This window comes from Cricetulus griseus, chromosome 2 (genome assembly GCF_003668045.3).
Source record: "Cricetulus griseus strain 17A/GY chromosome 2, alternate assembly CriGri-PICRH-1.0, whole genome shotgun sequence".
NCBI classification, from domain to species: Eukaryota; Metazoa; Chordata; class Mammalia; order Rodentia; family Cricetidae; genus Cricetulus; species Cricetulus griseus.
The window spans coordinates 153566524-153579933 of record NC_048595.1 but is presented as its reverse complement, the minus strand read 5'-3'; the positions used below and the strand labels follow the sequence as shown (position 1 = coordinate 153579933).

General features: G+C 42.1%; 1 protein-coding gene across 1 annotated transcript in view; it reads right to left on the bottom strand.

The window, feature by feature from the left end:
* Positions 1 to 12335, bottom strand: part of Tox (thymocyte selection associated high mobility group box) — a 296617-nt gene extending 284282 nt beyond the window's left edge. Inside the window, exon 1 of the mRNA XM_027398895.2 lies at positions 12234 to 12335. Within this exon, the coding sequence (XP_027254696.1) occupies positions 12234 to 12335 (102 nt within the window). The remainder of the gene's footprint in view (positions 1 to 12233) is intronic.
* Positions 12336 to 13410: the final 1075 nt, after the last annotated feature.

Here is a 13410-nt window from a genome sequence, read left to right as displayed (position 1 = left end):
GAGAACCCAAGTGTTTCACTTCAGAAATGAATAAAGCATGATTTCAACACACATACACACACACACACACACACACACACACACACACAGAGAGAGAGAGAGAGAGAGAGAGAGAGAGAGAGAGAGAGAGAGAGAGAGTCCTTTTTCTTTTGGAAACTGCACATAAAAAAAAGCACTTTTTTGGCATGGCTGACCTGCAGAGATATGGAGCTAAGCACAGTTCTGAATTCACTCACTCTGATATGCACACATGATACGCAATTAAAATTTCCATTCACATTCCTGCCACTTGTCAATCATGAAGGAAGCCCTTCTGACAACGTTCAGCGAAGCGTACCAGTGGACTGTTCCACAAGAACTAAAACAGTAGCAGCTTTGCTTGCTAGCAAGAATGAGTTCTGTTCTAAGAAACATTAGGTTCTGAAGGCCAGATTCTTTCATTAAAGATGAAAATGTCAACAAGATTGGATCTGCAAAGCTTTGTGATGTCATACCTAGAAAACAGAAACCATGCTTAAAAAATTTTAGTCTTTGCAACTGGGGGTAACTTTAAAAACCTCTTTCTCCTGCTTAGAACTATGAACAATGACTTTACAGCACAGACTACTAAAGGAAACACTTTCCTATTTCTACTTCATTCTGAAAGGTTTGCTGTTGAATTTTAAAATGTTCAAACTAGATCAGACTCTGCATCCACATGAAAAGTGACCATCCAGCTTATCAACCAATAGGGAAGTGACTTTTGTAATCATGAGAAGACTATGTAGCAGGCAAGAAATACGTACCCATCAAAACTCTCAATTTATGGAGCTCTACAGAAAATGTTGTGCACATAAATTCTTTCCAGATGAACGTGGAAGGAACTCCGCTCACAAGTTAGCTTCTGTTGAACATTGAACCAAAGACTATGTCCTTCCTAATAGTGCATTAGTGTGCTTTAGCCCTAAATCCATAAAGTGGTGCAGGGAAATTGAATGCAGGATGCTTGTTAGTCTGCTGCTGTGTCTGTTATGAGCAAGTAACCTTGGATTACAAATTTGAAACAAGTTAATACTATCAGATGTTGAAATATTTGTCTCCTTACTTACCAGACTCTGCAAGTGAGAGAACGCCTGCATCCTGACCATTAAGAGTCATGACAAATTGCCTTGCTAATGAACGTTACACACTGAAAGTACCATAACTGATTAAAATACAATTTCCCACTACCAGAAAGAGACAGAGAATTGGGGGCTCCAGCAGTGGGTGACTCTGATACTCTGCCAACAGGCCTCCAGGGCTCAGTGAGATGTTTAGAAAAACACACTCCATTCCATATGATCGTATTCTGAAAGCCTATGTGTATACAACAGGTTTTTAAACAGCTTAGGTTTGAGCTGATGAGCCATGAAAAATAGATGTGTCTTAACTATCTGGCTTCCTTGCAAGTATATGTTAAGAGAATTTTTTTAGTGTGGGTTTTATTTTCTCTTGTTCTTGCTTTCCTTTTCCCCACCCCCGCAAACATTGCGTGTGCTTTGCATTTCACATAAAATCTTTCTTTTGTCAGTTCCTTTGTTGGTGCAAAATTGGCAGCAGTTCAAATTCAAAGTACTCCTATTCATTTACTGACCAATGTCATTGTAGTTCACATGAGCCAGGCAGCTAAGCTCTACAAACATAAAAGACTTGCTCTACCACTGACGAATAATGTGTACATTTTTACAGAGCTTAAACCTTAATGCTTTCCCTGAAACTAACAATACAGTATATCTTATCATTCCCTTTTCACAAGCAGGCAGCTGCTGAAACGCCTGCCACTTCAAAATATCAATTGCTTGCCAGGGTTGTCCTCAACACACCCTGTCAAACTCATGTATACTGTGCAAGGAAAATGGTGCGAGGCTGAAAGCTAGAAATTGTGTCAAATTCTGCTGTAAGGGTATGATGTGCAAAGAACAATGTATGACAACCGTAGAGACTACAAACAATGGCACTGAGCCAGGGACTTCATAGATCACAACTGTGCCTGTACATATTTGATTTTAGGCATTATATATTAAAAGCATGACAAATGCACCATTGTACATTAGGTTTCCCCCACGAAAGCTCCTCCCACTAGCCATCTTGATGATGGGAACACAGTTTTGCTTTTCTCTTCTGAAAATATTTAAGCCCCCCATATACAGACTCACTCACACTCAAGGTTATCTGAATGAATAACAAAAGCCAGAAAGCAAAAATACATTTATGAGAAACCGAGGTCTTATTCACTTAACATTTTGTCTTCTCTCAAAGGACACAAAAACAGGAGTTACCTTACATGAACAGAGGGCAAGGAGACAATTAGACTATCACCATGCCTATAAATTGTTGTCCTTCCTAATTTTAACACAGATAAATGCTGGCTTACTGATTTTCACAGTTTTCCAGCAAAATAAAAATCCCATGTGAATATAATCTTTGTATGCAGAAAATATGGCTTAGGAAGCTTTTACTAGTACTGCTTCCCTATTCCAAAAAAACAATTAAGAACACATTATTTCACTACTGCCTCAGGTCTATAGACTAATAGTAATTAATTTCCTTTTATATTATAACTACCTCTTCTCCTTGCCTGATTTACTCTGAGTACTTGAAATAATTCTGGATACATAGAAACTGTTTTACTCTTAAATGTCTCCTTAAATAGCACGTGAAGTTTGACTCTCCTTACTTTGGTGTGCATCTTCTTAATTACAAAGGGGCTCATAGCTGTTACCATTGGACACCAATTCAGTAAGTGAATGTGGAAATGGAAACATGTTTATGGGAGAAGATTAGCATGAATATATATTAATCTCTTCTATGACCCAGCTTAGGTTACAAACCTTTTTCGCACAAGTAGCTTGGAGTGGAATTAACTGACTAGAGGCTATGGAAAATGAACAGATACACTGTGAAGGTCTTAATAAATATTTTGGAAAGAGCCTAGGTGGTTTAGGTGCTTAGGGGTGCTGACCTTTGCTGTGTTGATTAGCGGGACAATGATGCATTATTAACACGCAGCAGCTGTACCTGAACTGCTACCACGAATATAATAGCCTTTTATAGCCATCAGGGGAGTGAGTAGGAGGCCTTTATTAACCACCAGACATGATTAGCACATTATGTGAACTTTAACAGGCAAATTATCTCTTATTGAAATATAATGTTGGTTATAACTAATTGTAAACATGATTTTCAAAATGTCTCAGTGAAATATTCCAGTGTCTTAGTAACACTTGGCTCATTATTGGTTGGTAATAGAGGAGAAAAACATGTTCCATTGTGGTATTACATGCACTCCCCAAAAGGCAGAGTGTGCTACACAGGTCTGACTTCAAAAATTCTCCAGTAACACAGAGTCAGTGATATTAGCATGCATGAAAACTTTCTTTTCTCCAATTAAGGAAGACTGTTCACAAACTGGAAAAGCTATGCTGGGATCCCCCCCACACACACACACACCTTCTTTTTATTACTTTAAGCAGTTCTTAAAAGATTAGTTTTGCAGTAAATTTTTTTAGAGTTACCTTGAAAAATAACAGCATAATTTATTTCAAAAGCTTAATTTTGGGAGAGGAAAGATTATGCCATTAGCCTTAGTAACTGAACATAGCTCCGAGAGTCCATTATGAGCAGTCTTTTATGCCCGAGCAGAAAGTCATTAACATAAAATAAATCATTAGCTTTGATATTAAGCTTTTACTATCTGCAGGTTTCTATGATTAATGTTCATGACTACATCTGCCAAATGATAAAATATACTTTTGTTGAAAGGTTATCTTGCTTCTTTATTATTAACATTTCTCTTTATACAATTGTTACTGACATTTTAGACTAAGGAGTACTGATTTAAAAAAAAAAACCGTTATTTACTATGCTGACAAAATACTAATGTCTGCAAAACTTCCCCACGATTCTCTATGTCAACCATTTTATTCAGTTAAAGATTAAGGAAATCAGGCAACACACTGTCTTCTAATACAACCATAGTTTCTATAGACCCAACTGGCCCATTTGCTAAATTCATTATTCATATAATATTGTAAATATCTGACTCATATACCAAAGGAAAGGGTATGGAGGTGGCCTTGATTCCCTGAAGTCAGAAACTTTTTGTTCATTTTCTAAATCTTTATCCTACCTTCTGACACAGAAGATCAGGCGACTTTCCCCATCTCTAGCATCTTTCTCACTAGGTACAATGTCTCTGACTACAGAGAAGAAAAAGGAAAAGTTTCCCAGGAAAGGGATCACAAATTGCACCTCTGCAGATTCCATCTTTCTCATTTTCCCCTTTGCTGCACCCCCCTAGGATTTTATCTCTTTCACTAACATCCAAAAGGTTTACTAGTCTGAAACTTTTAAGAACAGTTCCATCAGGAGAAACAGAAATGGGCTGAGCATAGTGTTTTGCTACAGCCTGCCATTCTTTGAACCACTGAATATCCTTTACCAAAGGGTCACAAAATAATCCATTTCTATTGGCTTTGAATCCCATGAGGCTCATTGGATTCCAGTGTGAGTTATTTTCTTTCCTGGACATATGAAAGAATGAGACACAAGGTTTTAGGAACGTAACTTTGATCCAGCCTCAGAACAAAGTTAGGTTTCCCAGACAATGACAAGCAGAGCAGGACCGAGTCACACCCTTTTGGGGTTGTGTTTATTTTACCTAAAGGTAAATGAAACAAAGTTATGAGGTCTCATCCAAACTATCAACAGAAAGAGGCCTTTTCTTGAGAAAGGCCTGGAGTTTCCCTCAGACCTAGTTCTCTAGTCTACTAGGTTATAGAGTATGTCCAATTAAAGCCCTGGCATTCATAAGCATCTTTCCCCCTGAAATATGGCTAAGTTTCTTAAAAGGGAGTAATCACTGGGGATTCCTAGTAGCTGTGATGATTTCCTTAATTGCTGTTCTTGTACATATTGATTGATGAAGTCTGCCAGTGAGGATAAAGTCTCCCATGCATTTATGGCCAGAAATATATTGAGGACCATGACAAGCACAGAAACACACTCACAAACCCAAACACATTTATTACATAGTTGTTCACTCACAATTTCTCTGGCGAGACCACTGACAATGGCATCCATGGCGTCAGTCAAGGACATTTTATGCAGGAGCTTATTTAGCCACCACTATGTGTCAGACACATGTAACTTTTAAATATACGTGTTTTCTCAATACATGTTTTTCTGGCCACTGGCAAAAGTTTGTATCAGCCAACTGTGCCTTTGTTTCATTATGAATCCTCTCAATATAGAATTTGGGAAAGGCCACCACTTAGCGATGAAAAGCAACAGACACTTCGTTAAAGCAGAAATACTTAAACCTTTTCAGCTTAAAAAAAAAAAAGTGGACAAGAAAAAATAGATCATAGTGCCATGGGTGTTGTGCCATTTGGTACTGTAAATATACACCAGTGATGAGTTTTCCTGAGTAAAATGGAAACTGAAGATTGATTTTAAAAATTATCTTCAAACTTTTTCATCAAGTGAGGCAAACTCTTAAGAATCAAGCTGAGGATGGGTTGGGGAAATCCTTCCCTTCCATCATGAAAGAACAAAAGCTTTTTCCTGGGAGGACTGCACTCTTGCCTATTCTGCTACCTGGGAGGACCTCACTCCTGCCTACTCTGCTAACAGAGAGGACCTCACTCCTGCCTATTCTGCTAACTTGATTGTCTAAGCACACACACACACACACACACACACACACACACACACACACACACACACACACACACACACACACACACACATATATATATATATATATATATATATATATATATCCTGTTACAAATAGGAAAGTGCTAGCGAAACACATGCTAGATCAGGAAAAGTTCAAGAAGATTAATGTGGACTGCACATCGCCAAGCATGATGGAAGTACTGCTATAATTAACAGGCTTTTGGCACTACCGTTATAAACCACATTTCTAAGCAGTCTATAACTCAACTGTTTTTAATGAGAAATTGCTCTTCAGAATTAAACTTGGCCTAGAGAGATTAAAACAAAAATTCTCAAATTCATTAGAGCAGATGTAAGCTGCATCATTTTGACATGCCAGGTTTCACTAAAGTAAATCACTCTCATCCCCAGCAGACCAGGGATACTAATTCAGAAAAGCACACATTCTGAGAAGATGTCACCAACTCAAAGTGAAGGCAAATACAAGGGAGAGCGTGGCATCCTTAAAATTGGTAGAAAGAAAAGTAAACATTCAGTTTAAATACACAAAATAACAGGTACCACGTCTAGACATTTCAAATGGAAGCTCCTTGGAGGTAAGAACTATGGTTGGGATGGTTGGGGGTCCCTGGATCTATGGCTGTGGTGGACTTCAGTCTTCCTTTCCTTACAAGTTTAGATTCTAGGATTGGATTGCATGAGTTTTGTTCTAAGCAAAAGTACTTAACCAACCCATGATGATCAATAGTTCATATTTATTGAGACATGAAATATAACTCCTACTTATGAGTTCCTGGAAAGACTTAAGATAGATAAAATTCAGAGTGGTCACATGATCTAAATGTGATATTATTATTTCAGTAAATTCTGCAAGGCTAACTCTTCCCATTTTAGTTTTTCATGGGTGTTCTTATAGAGATACATGCAAATGATAAGCTGTTTCTCGATGGAAAACTAACCCATTTAACCTGCTGTATATGACAACTGAGGGCCACAGTATCAGCTTTGTTTTGTTTTGTTGTTGTTGTTAGTTTTTGTTTTTCAAGACAGTGTTCCTCTATGTAGTCCTGGCTCTGTAGACTAGGCTGACCTCGAACTCAGAGATCACCTGCCTCTCACTCCCAGTGCTCGGATTAAAGGCAAGTGCCACCACTGCCTGGCCACAGTCTCATTTTTATACTGTTCTAGAGTTCTTGCTGAGGATGAGCTTTGAGGAGCACATCTTGTCTCTAAACTCTAATTATTGGGTAGGAGGAGGAAGAGGGTGGCCTAGAAAAAACAGTCATCGTTGCTTTTCCTCTATAGCACCATGTCTGGGTTCCTCAGCCTATTAGAGTATGACTGCAGTATTGGGGAGGGTAGCAACTGGGACTAGGCCTTGGGATTTTAAAAAGTAAGTACCTCAGTTCTCATTAGCCATAGAATACAACCAGGGTCTTTCAGAAAGATCCGATACTTTGGCATGATAATGGTAAGGATGATGTTGACAGGAAGGGGAACAAGGCAGCCACAACCATCAGTCAAAGGCCTGCAAAGGAGGAGGGCTGAGCGTAGAAAGCACAACTCTCAGGAGCTCAGATGACAATGGGCAGGACAGTATCCAGGCCAAGGCTGTTCAAGGAGTGAAGGCAGTGGAGAAGGGCTGGGGGGCAGGCAATCAAATGCCCAGGAACCCAAGCACATATCCCTTTCCTCCAGCGTCCTAGGATGTCCCTCCTCACTTGGGCCCATAACGTGTATAAAATAGTGTGGAAAAGACTACAAGTAGCCTATACACTAAACTGGAACCACTTTCCCTATTTCCTCTGGTTTCAATTTTACTTTTATTACTGTCTTGTTCTTAATCTCTTTGCAAACACAGCACGGAAATAATTTCAACTCTACATTACATATTCAAGTAGATATTAAATATTACTTTATATTTTATACCTAAGCAAACTATCAAGTCTTCTTAGTATTATCATCCAGTAACTGTCAAAATATACAATAAAATTTCAGAATACTAAGCCACATATGCTATGTTAAAAATATCATCTCTGCAGCCCTCATAAGTATAATTTTTGGCACATTTAAAAACTGGGATCGGTGACATTAAAATATCTCACAAAGTCAAGATAGCTACATTTAAAGGTTTTTGTATGCTATCAGATTTAGTGTCCCAAACTATATGATTTCTTGGTTTATGTTTTCTCTTGTCTATAAATTCATCACCTTGTAGAAGTGTCCAGCCCATACAATTCCCAAGGAAGCTTTGATTATACAAATGGTGTACAGAATATATATATATATATATATATATATATATATATATTGATAGAAGTTCTAGTAGTTATGGACAAGGCTAATGAACTTATGATGCTCTAAATCACCTACTAACATCCTCTTCTTCCCCTTCCATCCTCTTCACTCCTGTTTCCCTTACTTACAGCTTCCTCTTTCTTACATCTATATTAATCAAGATAGGAGTAATGGCTTCCTCCCAGTGTGCTTGCAAGTCCTGTATTTTAGGCATGCTGTGATCTGCCACATTAAATTAATGCATAATACAATATAAGAAGGAAAATAAATCCAAAGAAGATTTCATAGAGACTATGATTAGTGTTGTTTTGCTCAAAAGTTATCACAGGTGGAACATCTGTCCACAAATGATCCCTCCCTTGAATCTACATGGAAAGAATATTCACTTCCCATTTTCATTGCAATCAAAAGCACAAAATTCCAAATGGTGACCATTCTATGTATGTAACTAGTATTAAGCCTGAGTTTTTGTGTAGGGCCCCCAGTTTTGAAATCTACCAATGGTAGACTCAGAACATGAGCCCATAAAAGCAGCTTCTGTGAACAGTAAACCTATGATTCCCCTCCGACTCCTGGCCAAGGTCAGTATCCTTATCATTAGCCAAGCCATAACATAATCGTATTACTACTCCTTATGTGTGGGCAGATACTGAGCAATAACTGAATGCACTACATCATTGCAAAATGAAAAAAGTGCCATGTCTTTGTCCCATTTTAGCATAAAATCAGTGAAAACAGTCTTTAGAAATGACACTGCACTAAGAAACTGAAAGCTGTTATTACTCTGTAGGTATACGTTCAAACTGATGATTTGACATCTTCAACTAGAACAAAAAAATAGGACTATATTTTGCTACTGAACTCCAATTGGGAGCTCATTTAATCTAATTTCTTTTGGTAACATTCAGTTCAATTAAGGGATACACTGTTACTTAAAATAGTCTAATTAGATGAAACTCTGCTCTGGTACCCATCTTTCAGTGTCTACAATACAACTATGCTTTCAGCTGCAAGAAGTAAGGCTGTTTCCTCCAGCTCACATGTTTCTGGGCAGTCTTGAGCTCCCTTGCTCTTTCAAAGGCTGACCTACATAGAGCGTGCACCATGCCACCGTCCTGTGGTTTGTATAAGGGAAGGGATACCTCACTCTCTTGCTGTAACCAACATCATTTGCCTTGTTCCCCAGTAGGCTGCATGAACATGAAGGCCAGCTTGCACTGTGATATGTTCATCATGCACCGTGCTCTCACAAAAGAGCACTGGGTTAAACTGCTTCCAAATGTGCCTCCTACAGAGTTTATTAACTGAAAAATCTAAATAGTGTTTTGGCAATGTACTGAGCAGTGGGGCTGGGAAGTGTCAGCGAAGTAAAACAGCCACATTTCAATTCAGAAAAGCTCAGAAAGAGGATATTCATTTTCTCAATTAGGGTCTCTTCTGACATTGAGAAAAAAATGCCACCGGAAAACTATATTTACAGCTGTAAGATACCAAAGCACAGAAAGTTATGGTTCCACTGGGACTTAACACACCAACTTTAAACAGTACAGTGCTGACAGGTTTAAAATAAAGATAATTAGTAATTTATGATCTTATCAACCTGTTAAATACAAATAACCTAACAAAGTGACGGTTAATTCTAATAAAGTGTAATTCATTACCTCTCAGAAGGAGAACAGGATGACTTTGTAATCTCATCTCTATGGGAAGTCTGATCCAACTTGGGTTTTGCTAAATATATATAAAGCTTTCGTTTTCCACCTTGCCAAACTTCTCCCCTTTTCCCACATCTCTGCACATCACTGCAAAATGAGCACTAATTGACTGGGTCCCAAGCAGTTCAGGCAGGAATTTTATACCAATGCAAATCACGATGGAGAAGGAAACAAGTGCCTGGGCTTTGTGGGACCTTCAAACCTTCTCAGTATATTTAATACAATCAGGGATCAGTGACAAATATATTTGATAGACTGTGACACAGGGATGGGCAGGAGAAGAGTCCCTGGAGAAACATTTCCATGAGGTCTTTTTCTCCTGGAAGAAACAAGTCTTATGACTTTGCATTTTTAAAAATCCATTATTCCCTGTGTAAGTTAAATAGAAGACTTGCAGCTAGTCTATAGAAAGGATGGCTAATTTGCATTTAAAAAGAACAGTTGCTTCTTACACACAGGGTGACTTAAAAGGAACTTCAATGAGCTAGTAAAGAAATGGTGAAGACTTTAAAAATTAATTTATTCAACTCACAGCACCAACCCTCTAAAATTATTTAAGGTACTTAATTGGGAAATGATTTAATATATTGAAGTAATTCCTGATTTTCCAAAGCATTTAACTTTTAAATTAAATCTGACCCTACTTTCACAAGAATGACGAGTGAAATGTGTATTCAAGTCATTACCTTCTTTTTTGGAGCCTAAACTCACTGGTAAATGTAATAAGGCTAGTATAGTTTTATTGCCAAAAATGGTGCTGGGTTTTTTATTCTAGTAGCAACTACAGAGCAGGTCTTTAATCTCCAAGACAGACCTGCTACTTTAAAGAAAACAGCAACAGTATTCTTGTTATAAAGTGAAATAAAAAGTAACAAGCACAAAACCCTGGGTTTTAAAGTCAGAATAGATTTTAGGCTGTAAGAACAGTGTTACCAGCAAATAGTAAAACTTCATCGCACAAACTCCTCTGTGTTTCCTGAAGTTCCCAGTACCTTCCAACTTGTCTGTGGCTCAAAAACTCTGTATGTATGACTCTTTCTATTTCACCCGCTTCCCTACCTCCGAATCTCCTTTGCACACACATCTTTTATTGAGTATTAAAGTGGACAAGGCACCCAATTGCTTCTCCACCGGGTAATGTCTGCTTAATTCACAGCCCCCCCCCCCCCCGTGTGTGTGTGTGTGTGTGTGTGTGTGTGTGTAAAATGACCAAGACTGAGAGCTGAGAACTACTAGTGTGTCTCATGTTAGGGAGCTCAGGGGCCAGGGGTGTAGCCCACTAAACACCTCTACATAAAGTGATGACTCCTCAGGAAACAAATGTTGGGAGTCCCATGACTTTTCCAGTGGAATTCACCTGTAGGCCGATGAGAAGTGCCTGAAGGGATGGACGGGGAGAATCGGTGTGGGTGGGTGGAGAGTATCATTAAGCCAGAACCGAAGAGTCCAAAAGGCCCGCCACGCTTTTCAGAGAATTCTACCCACCAATCTCTATAGGCCAGGACTACTTATTTCTCCAACAAGACCCAGGCGAGGACAGCTGTGGCCTGTGGCTGCTCCAGGGAGCCAATTCCTCAATGTCCCTCTCGGGTTTTGCATGCATGAAGCTAGGAGAGTAATGACTTCCCTAGAAACCCCTGACTATCCTATCCTTGGGCCAAGCTGAGCTCCGGAGCAGCTTGGGCCACTGTCCTCATTTTGGGTCACCACGCTTTTCTCCTGTCCCGAGTGGCCCTTGCACTGGTGGTCAGCCGACTGTGGTGTAGCCCAGCTTCAGTCTGGGGATCAGTGTCAGAGCTTTACACTTGAACGCGAAGCGCTACCTTGGCTTTCAGTAAACTTGCTATTTCCGCGCACCCCAAACGGGAGCTGTTCTCGCAAATCATAATACGACTAGCCCCCTGTACCCTGGGCCACAAGGGCCAGCATCGGAACTCCGGCTCTACTGCCGGAACAGAAAACAAAAGAGTTATAGAATAATTTTCACGGTGCGGGAACGCGGGAGCCTCAGGGGTCCCAGTACCCCGACTCCTGGCTGCTCCTCTGGCAAGTGATCCGGAGCAAGGAAGCGATGCCACGAACCCCCGCTGTCCAAGATAGGGAGGGAGAAGAAGGAACTAGAAAATAAACTGAATTCTCCTACTCTGCCTCAGTTCCCGGACCCCAGACACACCCCCAAAGTATTCCGTGTGTTCTCTCTCGATCGCTCGCTCTTTTTTAATATCTCCCGGAAAACCTAAGCAGGGATCCTTAGTGGCGAACAGCAGGAAGGAAAGAATCCGAGCAAATCGTGTCACTTTCTGCACAATCGCGTTGTTTGGCAAACCCCCGGAGCTGTTCCACAATATTTACTACCCGAGCGCACGCAGCGCCGCCGCGGGCTGCGACCGAGCGCGCCCGGGACGGGCCTCGGCGAGCCGGCCCAGTCCGCCCTGCCGGCCCCAGCGCGGCCCGGCCACCGCCGCCCCCCTCCCGGGATCGAGCCGCCAGAATCGGTGCAGACAAAAGCAGAGCGTTCACCTTGTTGCAATAGTAGGGGTCCAGGCAGGGAGAAGGTCCCAGACAGGGAGCGGCGGGAGCAGCAGCGGGCTGGGCTGGAGGTGGATAAAATCTTACGTCCATTTCACTCTCACATCAAGCAACTCCTTTTCTTTTCCTTTTTGAAAAAAAAAAAAAAAGTGCTCAGCAAAAAACAAGCTTAGACGGAACAGAGAGAGGCGTCTGGGCTCAGGAGTAAAAGAAACACCTTCCTTCCCTCACATCCGTTTGTGGTTTGTTTAAGAAGAGGAGAGAAAAAAAAAAAAAAAAAGAAAAAGAGAGGAAAAAAAATAGAGGGTGGAAAAGCGCTCAACTCTCCCCCCTCGAAGCCGCGGCGCGCACCCGTCCACGCCGAGCGCGCAGCCTGCCTGGTCCGCTGGGCCCCGGCGCTCTCGGCCCCGCCGCTGCCGGGCAGGTAACTTCACGCGCTCATTGTCCCCCCCGCCCGCCACCCCATCCCCGCCTCCCGCGCCCCTCGCCGCCCGGCACTCGCGCTCGGGCTCGAGGTACTGGGCGTTTTATTGGAGACTCTCTCTTATTCTGCTTTTAGTTTTTCTCCACGTTAGAGGCCTGGGATGAGGGAGTGGAGGGACCCAGGAAAAGATTGGGACCAGGGGAGACTAGCGCCCCGGGGCGGGCGGGGTGCCGACAGTGGCGGGACGCGGCCCAAAGGCTGCTGCTGGGGGCCAGGGACCGGGCGAGGGAGGAGCGCAGGGTGAGGAGGAGGGGAGCACTGCCCGAGCACTAGTGGCGGGACCCTGGGGCAGCGTCCACGGTGTCCCAGTCAGCACCTCCGGGTGGGTGGTGTGGAGGTGGATAAAAATCACACAAAGGGGCTGGAGAGTCGGAGCACGGGCAGACTGGGGCACCGCAGGGAGCGCGCAGCAAGGGGGCGCTGTGGCGCACCTCGCCCAGCAGCCCTCAGCCCCGCCCCCCCCCGCCCCGCTCCACCCCTTTCTCTGAGCCCCCCACCACTTACTCCCGCCCTGAGTAGCTGCACTGCCGTCCTCTAATCCCCGCGGGAGGTGGAGGGGTGTGGGCTGCGTGGTGTGGTGCTGCTCAGGGTTCCGCAGGGAGCCCGACCTCTACGCAATGTGAGTGGGCAACTGTCCAAAGGATCCTAGTTGATCTCAGGGCAAGGACCAGTCCTCCTGGGATT